We start from the raw sequence: 14,440 nt of genomic DNA, 5'->3' as shown, positions 1-14,440 counted from the left end.
TGATTTATGAAGAGATGATAATGCATCATGTGAGAGATATGAAGAGATAGGATATAAGGTACCTGTGGATGACTGAGTGGCGGAAGAAGTAGATAACATGTTGCAATGATAGTCTTGCAAATAAGATGGTTTATGTGTTGGCCTGGTAGATTTCCTTTGTGGAGTAGCAGTGGCAGGTTCAACAGAAATAGGTTGAGAAGAAAAACTAACAGGGTCTGGAACAATAGAAGGAGGAGATGTAGGTGGTAAAGAGGGTTGATCAGTAACTTTTGAGAAAAGAGGTGATGGAGATGAATTGATTTTGGTGACCAAATCCAATGAATTTAAATTTTGTGTATCAATAGGTGAGTGCTTGTCACTAGTAAGAAAAGGAAATATATTTTCATAAAATACTACATTCCTTGATAGAAAAATTTCCCTTGAGTTGAAATCTAACAAAAGGTAGCCTTTCACTCCTGGTTTATAACCAAGTAAAACACATTTTCTTGCACGAGGTTGAAATTTTGTTCTATGTGCTTGAAGAGTTGAAGCATAACAAAGTGAGCCAAAAACTCGCAAGTAAGTAATGTCAGGTTTAACATTGTGTAACAGCTGAGATGGAGAAAAATATGTCAAAACTGTGGAAGGTAAAATATTAATGAGTTGCACAACATAACGAACAACAAAAGACCAGAAAACTATTGGCAAATGGGATTGAAACATTAAAGATCTAGCAACATTGAGAATGTGTTGATGTTTTCTCTCAACAATTCCATTTTGTTGAGGTGTTTCAACACAAGATAATTGATGTTGTATCCCTTTTTGTCTATAAAAATCTGTCATTGCAAACTCATTACCATCATCTGATCTAACAACTTTTACATCAATGCCAAATTGAGTTTTGATATAAGAAACAAAACCAATAAGATGTGATCTTGTATCAGACTTACTTGCCATCAATTTAATCCATGTGAATCTAGACATATCATCCACTATAGTTAAGAAATATTTGAAACCATCAACAGAAGAAGTACAATATGGCCCCCAAATATCAACATGGATTAAATCCAAAGGAGCTTTTGAAACAGTAGTACTTAATTGAAAAAGCAATTTTCTTTGCTTAGAATAGTGACAAGTATCACAAGGAGTGGATTTTGTATCAGGTAAAGTGGCATACATTGTGCGTAATTTGGTATAACAAGAAGAAGAAGGATGCCCTAGTCTAGAGTGCCAAATATCTGTAGAGTCAGATCTTATTGTAGAACAAGCAATAGAATTCTCAGGAGAAATAGTAGTTGGTGAAGTAAGGGGTGGGGCTGCAGGAACTATCATGACATACAAGCCATCTCTTTCTTCAGCTTTCCCAATCATCTATAGGGTTGACTTGTCCTATATTTCACATGAAAATTTAGAAATGATAATTTTACAAGATAGAGATTTAGTTAACTTTGTGACCGAAATAAGATTGACTGAAAAATTAGGAACAAACAAGACATTATGTAAGGTAAGGTGTGGGCCAAGAGAAACTGTGCCAGAAAAATGAGCAAATGAAGAGTTCTTGTTGGGTAGAGAAATTGCAATTGGTGATATTTTATGATAATAAATAAAATGAGACAAAGAACTGGATATATGATTAGTAACACCTGTGTCTAAAATCCATTGGGAAGAGATATTACCTTGATTCTGAGAAGAAGTGAAAACATTATGAGAACTCACTAGACCGGTAGAATGTGACTGTGGGATTAGATTGAGGAAGAAGTGCCAATAGACCTTGAATTTGCTCTTGAAAAAGTCCCAAAGTTGAGGAATGTGACTGCGCCTGAGAATTATTAGAAGAAGAAACAACTGCAGAAGCCATTGAAGGAGAAGAAATTGTAGGAAAGCCAAGAACAAGAGGTAGAAGATGAATATTTTTGGTAGTAAGAGAATTGGTTGCGGAAGAACGTGATCAATAATTAATTTTCTTCTAATACATGTTACAAGAGAATAAAGAATGAAATATTGTATTTCTTATTGAATGATAAAGAGAGAGTTCAATTGATATATACAATTTTTCAGAGCAATAAAGAAAAGGAATATAAGTATACAAATATATGAACATAAATGCACATATATGAACAGAGAATAAAATAATTCCAATAACTGCAACTAGACCTTATCTAATGTATGGAGTTAGTTTAATTAGCAAATTCATGGCCAATCCAACAAAAGCTCACTGGTCTGCAGCCAAGAGAATATTGAGATATTTAAGGGGCACCATTATACTTGGTATTTTCTACAAGAAAAGGAAAAACACACATATTGTTGCTTATATAAATAATGATTTTGCTGGAGATTTGGATGATAGGAAGAGCACATCAAGTTTGGTGATTTCTTTACGATCTGGAGCAATTTCATGGTCTTTTAAAAAAAAACCAGTGGTAACATTGCCCACCTAGAAGCATAATACATAGTTGCTGCATCATGTGCATATCAATGTATCTGGATTAAAAGAGTATCGGAGACTCTTGGACTCAAAGAACAAGAAAATACTCTAGTTTTATGTGACAATAATTCAACCATTAAGTTATCTAAGAATCTAGTGTTTCATGGAAGGATTAAACATATTGATGTTAGATTTCATTTTTTAAAAGTTTTTGTCAAAGAAGGAAACATCAAGTTAAGCTATTGCAACACTCAAAATCAGTTAACTGACATAATGACCAAACCACTTAAACTAGAGCAGTTTCTAAAGCTTATGAGAATGTTAGAAATGATTGAAGCATAAGAGATAAACTAAACGCTATTGGCATCTAGTTTGTGAGAAGGAATGTTAGCCCATAAAATGTTTTTGTTTTAAGTAGTTTTTATTTTAAATAAATTAGGTTAGTCATTGGCCTATTCTTTATGGAGTAAAAGCTATATTTTAGCTTGTGATTTAATTAGGTACAATGCACTCATTCTTGCGGGAAAGTAGTGGAGTTGGATAAGTTAACGTTTTGCATTTAGTTATAAATTGTAATGTTATTTCAGTTTTAATTAATACAAACTCGTATAAAATTTAGAAATTTATTCCATCTTATTTGTGTTCACAAGATGTTCGGAAACTATTACAATAAAACTTAAATAAATGAATGAAGAATGATAACTTCTTAAATAGACACCAAAATTTATTTTTCGTTAATATCTACTTTTAGGAGTTTTAACAAATTTTAACAATTCAATTCTTTACAATTTTAAAAGAGATCCACCACTTTCCAATATCTTTTATGTTTCTCTAAAATGAATTATAAGTTTTATTTAAAATAGAAATTTCAAATAATCTCCCTATTCTTTAATAATTAAGAACCGAATTTTTACTATAATAATATGTTAAATAGACAATTCTTATAAAAAAAAATACTTAAAAGAACCAAATTTTTATATTTTTTATTTTGATTTTATTATGTCTTAAATAAATTCTAATTAAAAATGTTTTTTTCTTCAAAATGAATTAAATATATTTTTAGTCCTTACATTTTAATGAAAAATTAAAATTAATTTGTTAGAAAATTGATATATTTTGGTTTATGAATTAAAAGAAAAATAATAAATATAGTTTTTTTAACTTAATTATATAATTTTTTTATATGTTAAATGTATTTTATATTAATATTTGAGTTATGTGTGCTGTTTGATACTCCTTCCCTTTAATGTTAAATGAAACACATTATTAACACATAAATAAACATAACGTGATTGAATTAAAATATTATATTAATTATTTTTAAAATTTAATAATAAAATTATAACAAAGTTTTGCATACTGAAAAGTTAAAAGACTAAGAATATATATATATATATATATATATATATATATATATATATATAGTTTTCTAATAAAAGATAGCCCGTTCTTCCCAACAATAAAGATGTTAAAAATTAGGCTTTAATACGTTTTAATGTTAAATAAGATGAAAGTCAGCCTTCTTCATAATTAAAAAGTATTCTTAACTTTAGAGACATAAATGGAATCTTAACGTGTTCAAATAATTCAAATATTTTCCAACCATACGACTACTGTAGTTTAATTCACGAATATCCAATAAAAAATACTACGCGTCCCATCATATCTTAAAACCTTACGCGCATATAAAACAACTTAGAGAAGAAAAAACCCAATTTTGCTTCCAAAAATTTATACCATTTAAAGAAAAACTATTTAATATCGTTTTCTTCCATTAAGTTTACCAATTCTAGCAGTAGCTGTTCAATTATTCACTTTGGTCAACCTCTCGTCTGCGTGCAATGCAACATTTCAATTTTCAATCTTCTTCGCCTATTCAACGTTTAATTTATTTTCTATTCCTTCAAAGAAAATAACGACAAATGTTTAAAACCTAAAAATAATCTACAAACAACTTCATAACCGAGTCAACGTAGATTTCTTCGTAAATCAATTTGCATGTTGCATCTTGCTGTATTAATTCACCCACGACAACTTCAAAACGTGATTAATTCCCAAGTTGAAGTCATCAACCACAGAACGTATAATAATAACTATGAATGAAAAAAAAAATATACTAATAACAAGGTTTGAATTGAACTATGAATAAGGTCTGAAAACAATGATGTAAAAACATTAAAATATGACAACAGTCAAATTATTTTAAATTCAACACGTTAAATGACGAGAATGAATTGTTTTATATATAATGGAGTGCAGTATTGAGAAGGGAGAAATAGTCATAATATTAGTGTTCAGTCTATCTTTGACATGTTTAAAAATTCAATAGCTAAAATGACTTCATCATATATGTCTATATATTTTCTTTCTAAATGTTGCATTATCGATACGGCATCAGAAATCTGTCGTTGCAGTATGAAAATGATGTATAAACACACGTATTTACACTTTTATTATCAACTCATAATTAAGGATTGAGACATTTCTGAATTCAAATTATAGATTTTTTCTTTTTAATCAACTTTATTATTTGCTGTTTATTTTTCAGAAAAAAACCAATAATTATTTTCCTTAACGACTCTGTGATGCAGATATCTCATAAAATAACACCGTTTTCTGATAAAAGGTTTGACTAGTATTTTTGAGAGACATAAATTAATTGAGTGATCTGAAACGAAAGAGAGATATTATTATTAATAATAATAATAATAATAATAATAATAATAAAGGGCAGAACAGAGCGATGTTTATGAGCTTAACCGTCAACTCACATGAGACCCAAGGCAACAACTTGACACGCAAACAGAAGAAAAAACATTTGAAAAAGGCGCAGAAAGGACAAAAGATCTTCCATATTTCTACACATATAAAAGGGTTTCATAAAATATTATTATAATAATAATATCTTCTTTAAATTTTGGTGTTTCTTCCCTCTCATTTGGTTATGGTTGTTTAGATTGATTTGTTGGAGTTGGATTGGTGGGTGGGGAAAGAAGAAAGAAGAAAGAAGAAAGAGTTGAGGTGAATGAGAAGGGAAATGTGATGGGAAGTGGAGTTTCAAGCCTCCGTTGGTGCTACGGGAGGAACCAACCGGCCGACCAGGATGTCCTATTCAAGGCCACCGACCCATTGGACGAAACCCTAGGACACTCCTTCTGTTACGTCAGATCCTCCGCTCGCTTCCTCTCACCTACTCACTCCGATCGCTTCCTCAGCCCCTCCACCTCCCTCCGCTTCTCCCCCACTCATGAGCCCCGAACCCATGAAACCGGCTTCAAAGCCATTTCCGGAGCCTCCGTTAGCGCCAACAGCTCTCTCCCCACTACAGTCATTCACTTTGACGAAGACACCCTCGATTGCGTCGGAGCTAACACCAAGGGCAATATCGTCAATGGCTTCGAAAGCACGGCGTCGTTTAGCGCGCTCCCGCTCCAGCCCGTTCCCCGAGGCGGCGAGCCCTTCCAGGTCAGCGGCTTCTTCCTCTCCGGTCCAATCGAGGCCAACGCCGTCTCCGGTCCTCTACCCGCCGCCGAAGGCGGCGGCGGCGGCGACGTTCCCTTCTCTGCGCCGCTTAGCGGGCTCTACGGAAAGAAAAGCAGGAAGAAGAAGGTGATTTCGGGATTCCGGAAGGCGTTCAATCGGAACGCCACAGAGATGAAGAGACCGTGGGTGGTGCCGGTGCCGGAGAAGAAGGAGGCGGCGGCGGCGGAGGCGAAGGGCGGTGAGGGCAATGTGCAGTGGGCGTTGGGAAAGGCTGGGGAGGATCGCGTCCACGTGGTGGTGTCGGAGGAGCAAGGGTGGTTGTACGTTGGGATTTACGACGGTTTCAATGGCCCAGACGCGCCGGAGTTTCTGATGGGGCACCTCTACCGTGCTGTTCACAGCGAGCTACAAGGCTTGTTCTGGGAGCTGGAAGACGAACAACCGTTGCCGCAAGAGACTAATCCCGTGGTGGAAGGAACGCAGAGTAAACGGCGTAAACTGTGGGAGCTTCTCGCTGAGGACGGACTGGACCTTTCTGGTTCGGATAGGTTTGCGTTTTCCGTGGACGATGCGTTGAGCGTTAACAACGCCAATGCGGGGTCTGCTGTGAGTAGGAGGTGGCTGTTGCTGTCGAAGTTGAAGCAGGGATTATCGAAGCAGAAGGAGGGTGAAAGGAGGGGGTGGAATTTGGGTAATGAGGAGAAGGAAAAGGAGAAGCCCTCTGGGAGGAAGCGGAAGGTGGGTCCTGTGGATCATGGACTTGTTTTGAGTGCGTTGTCTCGGGCACTTCAAGTCTCGGAGGTTGCGTATTTAGATATGACGGATAAGCTTCTGGATACGAATCCGGAGCTTGCTTTGATGGGTTCGTGTTTGTTGGTTGTGTTGATGAGGGATGAGGATGTGTATGTGATGAATGTTGGGGATAGTAGGGCTATTGTTGCACACTATGAACCAAAGGATGTCGATTCTACTGTTGAATCGGGAAGCAAGGTAGGTGTTGAGTCCGGTGCTGAGAGCATAGTTGAGGAGTCATTGGGTTTGGGTCAAAGTGAAAATGCTCAACAAATGAGGTTGGCGGCGTTGCAACTCTCTACTGACCACAGCACCAGCATTGAAGAAGTAAGTTCTAGATTTGGTAACGTGCAGTATTAAGTAATTATTGCATGTTCACGAAGTTTGATTTTTTGTTGTTCTTGTAGTAGTTGAACATACTAGAAGGGATTCTTTTATTAGTGGTTGCATTTATTGATATTCCCCCCCCCCCTTTTCTTTAGTCATTTTGTGATATGCTTAAGAGTTGGCTGAAAAGTGGTGCTTGTTGTTTTGCAGGAAATCATTAGGATTAAAAACGAGCATCCTGATGATACCCAATGTATAGTCAATGACAGAGTCAAAGGTCGCCTGAAGGTCACCAGAGCATTTGGCGCTGGATTTTTGAAACAGGTGTCTTGAAAATGCTTTGTTTTATTAATACAATGTTTTATGTGTGCTTCTGAACCATTTTCTACTTCCATCGGGAAGAAAATAATATATGCTGTTTTTTTATAGTTCGTGCATCATGGACGGGGTGATGATTTACCCTGTTATTTTTATTTTTTTTAATACAGACGAAGATTTATTATTCATCTACCTTAGTAGATAATCCTTTGTTTAGTCAACGAGTGTGTTTGCGTGCTTAGGAATATCTTATGGTTCTCCATATGGTCAAAATTAACTCTCCTCACCTGTTATGCTTTCACTTATACGAACTTAAGCTTTGTTAGTAGTACATATGCGCAGATAAACGAGTCTCTAAATAGATGCTTGAAGTCATGAGCATATTTGTATCCATAGATTCTGATGTGTGCTTTTAACTCTTTATATTCACTAGCACTCGCATCTCATTGGTCATGATCTTTTTGTATTTTAATTGTAGATTTTTGGTATGCCAAAAATTTCCACTATATTAGTTATTTTGCAGAATAGAAGAATGTATCTCAATATGAGACAGCAAATTTCAAAACTTTTCATGTTAATTGATCGCTTTCCTTTTCTCTCTAAGCCAAAGAGGCTACATTAATTATACCCAACACACGTATAGACCTAAGTCTCGCAATATACTCCTATTTGATAGAATGATAAGCCATAGAATAAAACCAATTGATGGTAGACCATGCTGACACTGGTAATTCAATATTGTACTAAAGCATCTGATGAACAATGTTGGTACCAGCATTAGACCATGTTGCTTTTCCAAGTAACGAAACCCAGTTTTGGTAGCCAATTGTTGTAATGAAACCCACATTTGTTGTCCTCGTGATACTGCTGCTCATGTTGATGCACATCTACGTGCTAAATTATAAGTCGTCTTGTTTTTCTTATTTAGGGTTGCTACATACTTATATTCAATATAAATGTATTCTGACATGACTGTCTGAATTGATATTTTCCATAGCCGAAGTTGAATGATGCGGTACTAGAGATGTTTCGAAATGAATATATTGGCACTGCTCCGTATATTTCCTGCTCTCCCTCACTACGTCACCACAGATTATGCCAGAGAGATCAGTTCCTGATCCTTTCATCTGATGGTTTATATCAATATCTAAACAATGAAGAAGTGGTTTCTCATGTTGAGAGCTTCATGGAAAAATTTCCTGAAGGAGATCCGGCCCAACATTTAATAGAAGAGGTGCTTCTCCGTGCAGCTAAGAAAGCTGGTAAATGAATCTTCTGACTCTTTCTTGTTTTGCAGTCTTGCTCAACATGTTAAATGTGCAGTTTGCCGTGTGACACAAATGTGGAGTATTAATTAGTAATTATTTTTTCATGTGTAAATTAAAAGCTTTTTGCCATGTCCTATATGGTCATGCTAAATTTTAATGACCATGACAAATTTTAAGAAGTAAAACACCAAGGCTTGCAGAGTGTTCAGTGTGAAGGATCTGAATGAACCCCTACAAATATTTGGTGTTGGAGTTGATTAATTATTATTTATTACCTTTGTTCTCAAGCTTTTCTGTTAAAATTTTATGTTCCTCAGAAAAATGTGTTGACTTAGTGGGAGATTGTTTATATTTTCCTTTCTTAGAATGTCTACTCTCCTGCTTTAAAAGTTCGTAGTTTTGCACAACACCTTCCTAATTGTCCTTCTTTAGAAAGGTGGCAGTTCTTTGGTAGTCTTATATTTGACTTTCATTAAAATCCCATCACTTCTATGGACTCCTAAACTATTTGCGCAATCTGAGTTTGATATAGCCAATTTCAGAAAGCACTATTTTAGTGATACCCTTCTTGTAATTTGGATAAAACTTATTTTGAAATACGTTTAATGCTGCTGGTGGGGTCTTTTTCTTTTTTCAACCTGCCCGGGCTGGAGATTATGCAAGAAATGTGGCTAAAACAAAAAAATAATTGATGCAAGGAATATGTTCATTTCTAGTAGAAACTTTTGACTTGCCAATTCTTATGCCTACACAACACCCATTTATAGGTTATTTTGGATTGATTTGTGGCAGGAATGGATTTTCATGAATTGCTTGATATACCACAAGGAGATCGGAGGAAGTATCACGATGATGTTACTGTCATGGTAATATCACTTGAAGGGAGAATCTGGAAATCGTCAGGAAAATATCCGTGAGACAATGAGACCTTAAACTGTTGGCTTATACATGTGATGACATTTTTGCACCCGTGTGTGCCATGAAGGCAGTGCTGAAGTTTCAGAGCAGGTCCATTTGTCATTGGTCTGGGTGTGTTTTTCGCGATCTTGCGACATTAAAAATTATCAACTGAGGAATCTCAGATTTAATTGGCAAAAAGCTACCGCTATAGCTGTCCAAAATTAAGGAAAGCTAAATGCAATGGTATGAGCTAAGAACAGGCATTGCAGATGGACCTTGTGAATTCTGTTGACGAGTTAAAAAAAAAGAAGCAAAGCCGCTGCTTCTTTTTCCATTGGCAGCTCGATTCTCTCTCCCCCGTTTTTTTTCCAGCTGTATAGATGATAAATTATAGAAATTTTGATAGCCGAGACACTTTCCATTAGTTTTCATTTTTCTTTTCTTAACTTTCTAATAGCCAAGAAAATGGGTGTATATGGGTGGGGATACAATTGTATTGATTGAACTCGACTAGTCAGTCCTTTGTCAGAAACGACGATCTGTAACGGAGAGTGGATATCCACCGTTGCCAATTAAAATGATTATTCTCAATTAGGGGCTAATGCAATGCATTAAACAATGCAGAATGGAAATGGCCATTCGTAAATTAAAGGCGAAAAATTCGGTTGTTTCAAGGATTACTCGTTGTCCGGTATTTCAGCATGTGTGTACAAAATTCAGAATGTAAAGGTTCTTTCGGAGGCAAACACGACGAATTCTAACATCAATAAAGATAAGAAATAACTTGAGTGAACTTTTTGGATAAGTTGAAGCAAATTTGTGAAATATATATTCTCAACTTCGAATATGCCCTGTTAGAATTTCCAGCATTTTATTGTAATGAGTGCAATTTAGCATGGGAGACAGGACTGTAAACAATTTTCATAACGACTGATTCATGGGAGCATGTATCCAGCCTCTTCCCCAAACTTGAAGGTGGGTTATATAAAATGAAGGGAAACAAAAAAAGAATAGTAAATTTCAGGATGTGTTTACATTGTAAGAAATGAGCGGAAGATTGTACATCCCATCTCTGCCTTCAAGACTTCATATCTTGGCCTTTCAAGTGATGATAAGTAGACCTGAAAGTATCATTGTATTAGGTTTTAGCCATATCGCACAACGTGAATGCCACTTGAGCTACCATCATCTATGTAGCTGTAGCAGCTGCCGTGGAGTTCGATTGCACCCAAGAGATTAAATCCTCTCTAGTTGCACTGAAACAGCCAACTTTTTCTTCACTCTGCCTAAATGGAACAGCTAGCTTCCTCAAATGAGAGGAAAAAGAAATATGGAGCCCTTGGGCAAACTTATGAGCACCAGTACCAGTTTGGGCAAAGAATAACTCTGGTAGTGTCTCCTCCCGCTTAACAATTTTGGTGAGCGTCCACATCCACTCTTCAAGTGCTGTTAGTGCTGCACCAACTGATAATGATCTAACGTCCAAGCACCATTCCTCATCAGTTTTGTGGTGCAAACTTGGGTATAATCCATACAAGGTTCCCAAGTAGAGTAGCTCATGGGCTCTCTCTAGAAGATCTTTGTTTCTACATATGTCAATCAAGCAGTTACAGAAGGGTCTTCTCACTTCAACCACTGCGCTGTTCATGATACCCTTGAACTCTTCCTTGACAGTCTCAAAACTAGTTTTTTCATCTTCAATCAATTGAATAAAGGCAACCAATTTCGGGTTAGCTTGCTGCAAACAAGCAAGGACTTTTTCCTCATCCTTGCTACCCTGAGAAAGAGACACAACAGATAGCAAGCAACCACATAGCCTATCATCTGGCTTAATTCCCCTCTCAACTGAAGAATAAAAAACTCTTACCAAATCATCAAATTCCATAGCCCTTCCCAAGCACTGAATCAAACAAGTAAACCCCATAACATTGAGTTCAACACCCAACTTGCACATCTCTTCAAACAATTTCATTGCCTTGTCGACATCTCCCTGACTCCCGTATATGTTGAGCATTGCCGTGTAACTCCAACTGTCTGGCTTGGAATGTGCAGACTGCTTCATGTCCCTGAACAAAGTTTCAGCTTCCTCCACCAGTCCAACATCTGCACACATGTTCAGCAATGTATTATACAAGATAAAATCCATAGGCCAGTCATTTTCTTTCATTCGTTGCCACAACTCCAAAGCATCTCTAGACCACCTGGCCTTTCCATATATCTTAATAACCGCCGTCAGAGTCTTCTCGTTCGGCACAACCCCTGACTCAATCATTTCTTCAAACAGGCCCCTTGCGAACCCAGGCTTGCCAGCCTTTCCCATTGCCTCCAGCAAGGTGTTATACACAACCAAATTAGGCTGCACCCCAACAGACTCCATCTCCTGAAACACATATCTAATGCCATCATAGTCCCCAGCCTCCCCAAACATCTTCCCCAGCACAGAGAATGTGATGGGATCAGGCTTCCACCCACTCGCTCTACCTCTCTCATACAAACTTATCACCTCTTCAACCTTGCCTAACCTAGCATAAACATCTAAAATAGCAGAGTAAGTTACCTCATCAGGCATCAAACCAGTCTTGTACATCATCTCAAACCACTGCACAGCCTTGTCAAAGAGGTTACACTTCTTGGCACACGAGATGATGGTGGAGTAAGTGATGTTATCCAGCGGAACCCCAGTGTCGATCATCTGGTGTGCAAGTTCTTCTATCAGCGCAAACTGTTTCCCAAACCTCAAAGACTTCATTGTGACATTGTAGAAGATGGTTTCCATGGGAAGCAAATTCTGGGTCTTGATCCAATTCAGAAAAAGACGAGTCTTTTGCCATGGCTTCAAGGTGTTGAGTATCAACAACACGTTTTCTCTAGTAAGAGGGCGTGGAATATCCTCCAAAGAAGGCAGGAATTCATCTTCAGACGAACCACACTCATTCAGTTTATGAACAAAGCGTTTCAAATCTTTCAACTGTGGACTGTACGAGTAAGTAGCGCGCTTCTGTCTCTCAGAGGACAACACAGTGCGCTTTGCTTTGGTGGGGTTGACCCAAGTGGATTTTCCCTTAGAAAAGGCATAGGATTGGTCTCCTGCGACAGTGGATAGGGTTTTGTTGGCGAGGGGTGCGAGTTGGTCGGATAAGGAAGTGCTCTTCTTCTTGCTGTCTGAAGCTGGTGTGGGAGGAGCCTCTGGAGTAGAATTTGAAGTGGAGCAGTGTATGAAACATTTTCTAATGCCTTTTTGCCTACAATGGTTGGTGACGCTCAATCTTGTTCTTTTGGTGTCTGTGAAGTACACATCCACAACGGTAGACAGTGGAGCAGCCATTGGAGTTCTTTGGTTAGAACCAGTCCCAAGATATTATTTCATAACCTTATCTAAATCCAAAATATATGAGGTAATACTACAAATTCTGTTTTCATTTCAGGATATTTCCACTTTCAAATTGAAAAAAAAAAAAAAACACACAGATATGAACTTTCTTTGGACTGGACTTGGAGATACACAAGTTGGGCCGATTTTGCCGTTTGGGCTGCGCTTACTAAAAGTTATAAATATTTGGATGTTGCTCCCTCAACCTTTTCCTCCCCAACTTTCTTCAATTTTTTTCTATTACAAAAATAACCTTTATTTTACCTTTTTTATCCTTTTTAACTTTTTTTTTTTATATTTTGTTTTAATGTTAGTAATCATCAATCCTACTTCATTCTTACCTTCTTACAGTGCCACCTCTCCCACCTTCTCCAAGTTTTTTAATATAGATATAAAAGGTTAATAAATTATTTATCTTCTCACCCACATTATTCTTGTATTCACTCATCATCTTCAACATATACATAGTTTGAGTTTCTGCAGATTTTTTTTTTTATAATATCAGAAATATCGCTTTTATAGAATTCAAATACTAGTTTCTCAAAATATTGAAATTTATCTAACTATTTAAGTAAACTCTCATCTTTCTTCACAAATTTTCTGATAAACACGGGATTGAGATTGAAACCTTAACCACGTTCTACAAAATAAAATTATTTATCAACCCATATCATAATATTTATTTTACATGATGGAAAAGGAGGAAGAAAAGTTAAAATGGATAAAATTATTTAGGTTTAAACCTCTTTTTGGTCCCTAAGTTATAAGCGGATGTTCAGTTTAGTCCCCGTTTTTAAAAATGTAAATTTTTGGTCCCTAAGTTATAAAAAATGTATCAAATGAGTCCTCTTTTGACTTGAAATACTGTTTTTGGTTGTTTCTTAACAACTGCTACGTCTTTAGATTGCTCTGATTTGTTTCTTAATAATAACAACACTTTAGATTGCTCTTTGTACTTTGACCATGAACATAAAAAAAGGACTCATTTGATATATTTTTTATAACTTAGGAACCACAAATTTACATTTTTAAAAGCGGAAACTAAACTGAACATCCGCTCATAACTTAGGGACCAAAAAGAGGTTTAAACCAATTATTTATTAATATAGTTTTATGTAGTAGAAAGTAAAAATTGATTTGATGTTTGGAATATACTAAAAACTAAGAAACAAAAGTAATTTACAGTGGCATAGATATTAATGTTGGGTAGCATAAAACGTGGCGCATCCCAATCAGTGTTGGGTTCCATGACGCTTTTTCGATCATCCAAAAGGTTCGTCATCTCAAATCTCCTCCTTCCCTTATCGGAATCTTCTTCAACAACTCTTAATCCCCTTCGTCAAGTTCAAATGTTCACCACATTATCCCAAACCCACAATCCAATTTTCCTATGAGCCTCCAAAACACACCACATTGGCCTTCCACACGATCCAACCTAGGTCCACATCCAACGCCCTCTACAGAATCTTATCCAACTCTCGCGACTCCACCGTTGCTGCCTCTCTTGCTGATGTTGTGGTGAATCCCTCGCCGGAACTGATGTCTTTTATCTTAAATGGATATTGAGATTCGTGAACG

General features: G+C 36.6%; 2 protein-coding genes across 2 annotated transcripts; one reads left to right on the top strand and one right to left on the bottom strand.

Moving 5' to 3' along the window:
* The first annotated feature begins 5,329 nt into the window (after positions 1–5,329).
* On the top strand, positions 5,330–10,086 carry LOC106768341 (protein phosphatase 2C 29). The gene is made up of 4 exons (XM_014653433.2): positions 5,330–7,006; positions 7,217–7,330; positions 8,322–8,586; positions 9,385–10,086. Exons 1-4 carry the CDS (start codon positions 5,447–5,449, stop codon positions 9,507–9,509), a joined length of 2,064 nt encoding a protein of 687 aa, XP_014508919.1. The 5' UTR covers positions 5,330–5,446; the 3' UTR covers positions 9,510–10,086.
* Positions 10,087–10,339: 253 nt separating this feature from the next.
* On the bottom strand, positions 10,340–13,236 carry LOC106768339 (pentatricopeptide repeat-containing protein At5g46580, chloroplastic). The gene has a single exon (XM_014653432.2). It carries the CDS (start codon positions 12,815–12,817, stop codon positions 10,682–10,684), a length of 2,136 nt encoding a protein of 711 aa, XP_014508918.1. The 5' UTR covers positions 12,818–13,236; the 3' UTR covers positions 10,340–10,681.
* Positions 13,237–14,440: the final 1,204 nt, after the last annotated feature.

This window comes from Vigna radiata, chromosome 7 (assembly GCF_000741045.1).
Source record: "Vigna radiata var. radiata cultivar VC1973A chromosome 7, Vradiata_ver6, whole genome shotgun sequence".
Lineage (NCBI taxonomy): Eukaryota > Viridiplantae > Streptophyta > Magnoliopsida > Fabales > Fabaceae > Vigna > Vigna radiata.
This window is presented reverse-complemented; position numbering and strand designations above follow the sequence as displayed.

What these genes read in the sequence shown, in the direction of transcription:
- LOC106768341 (XM_014653433.2), top strand. Translation starts at nt 5,447, where the DNA reads ATGGGAAGTGGAGTTTCAAGCCTCCGTTGGTGCTACGGGAGGAACCAA. An exon ending in ACAGCACCAGCATTGAAGAA is followed by an intron (nt 7,007 to 7,216) that starts GTAAGTTCTAGA and finishes GTTGTTTTGCAG; the next exon opens with GAAATCATTAGGATTAAAAA. An exon ending in GCGCTGGATTTTTGAAACAG is followed by an intron (nt 7,331 to 8,321) that starts GTGTCTTGAAAA and finishes TATTTTCCATAG; the next exon opens with CCGAAGTTGAATGATGCGGT.
- LOC106768339 (XM_014653432.2), bottom strand. Translation starts at nt 12,817, where the DNA reads ATGGCTGCTCCACTGTCTACCGTTGTGGATGTGTACTTCACAGACACC.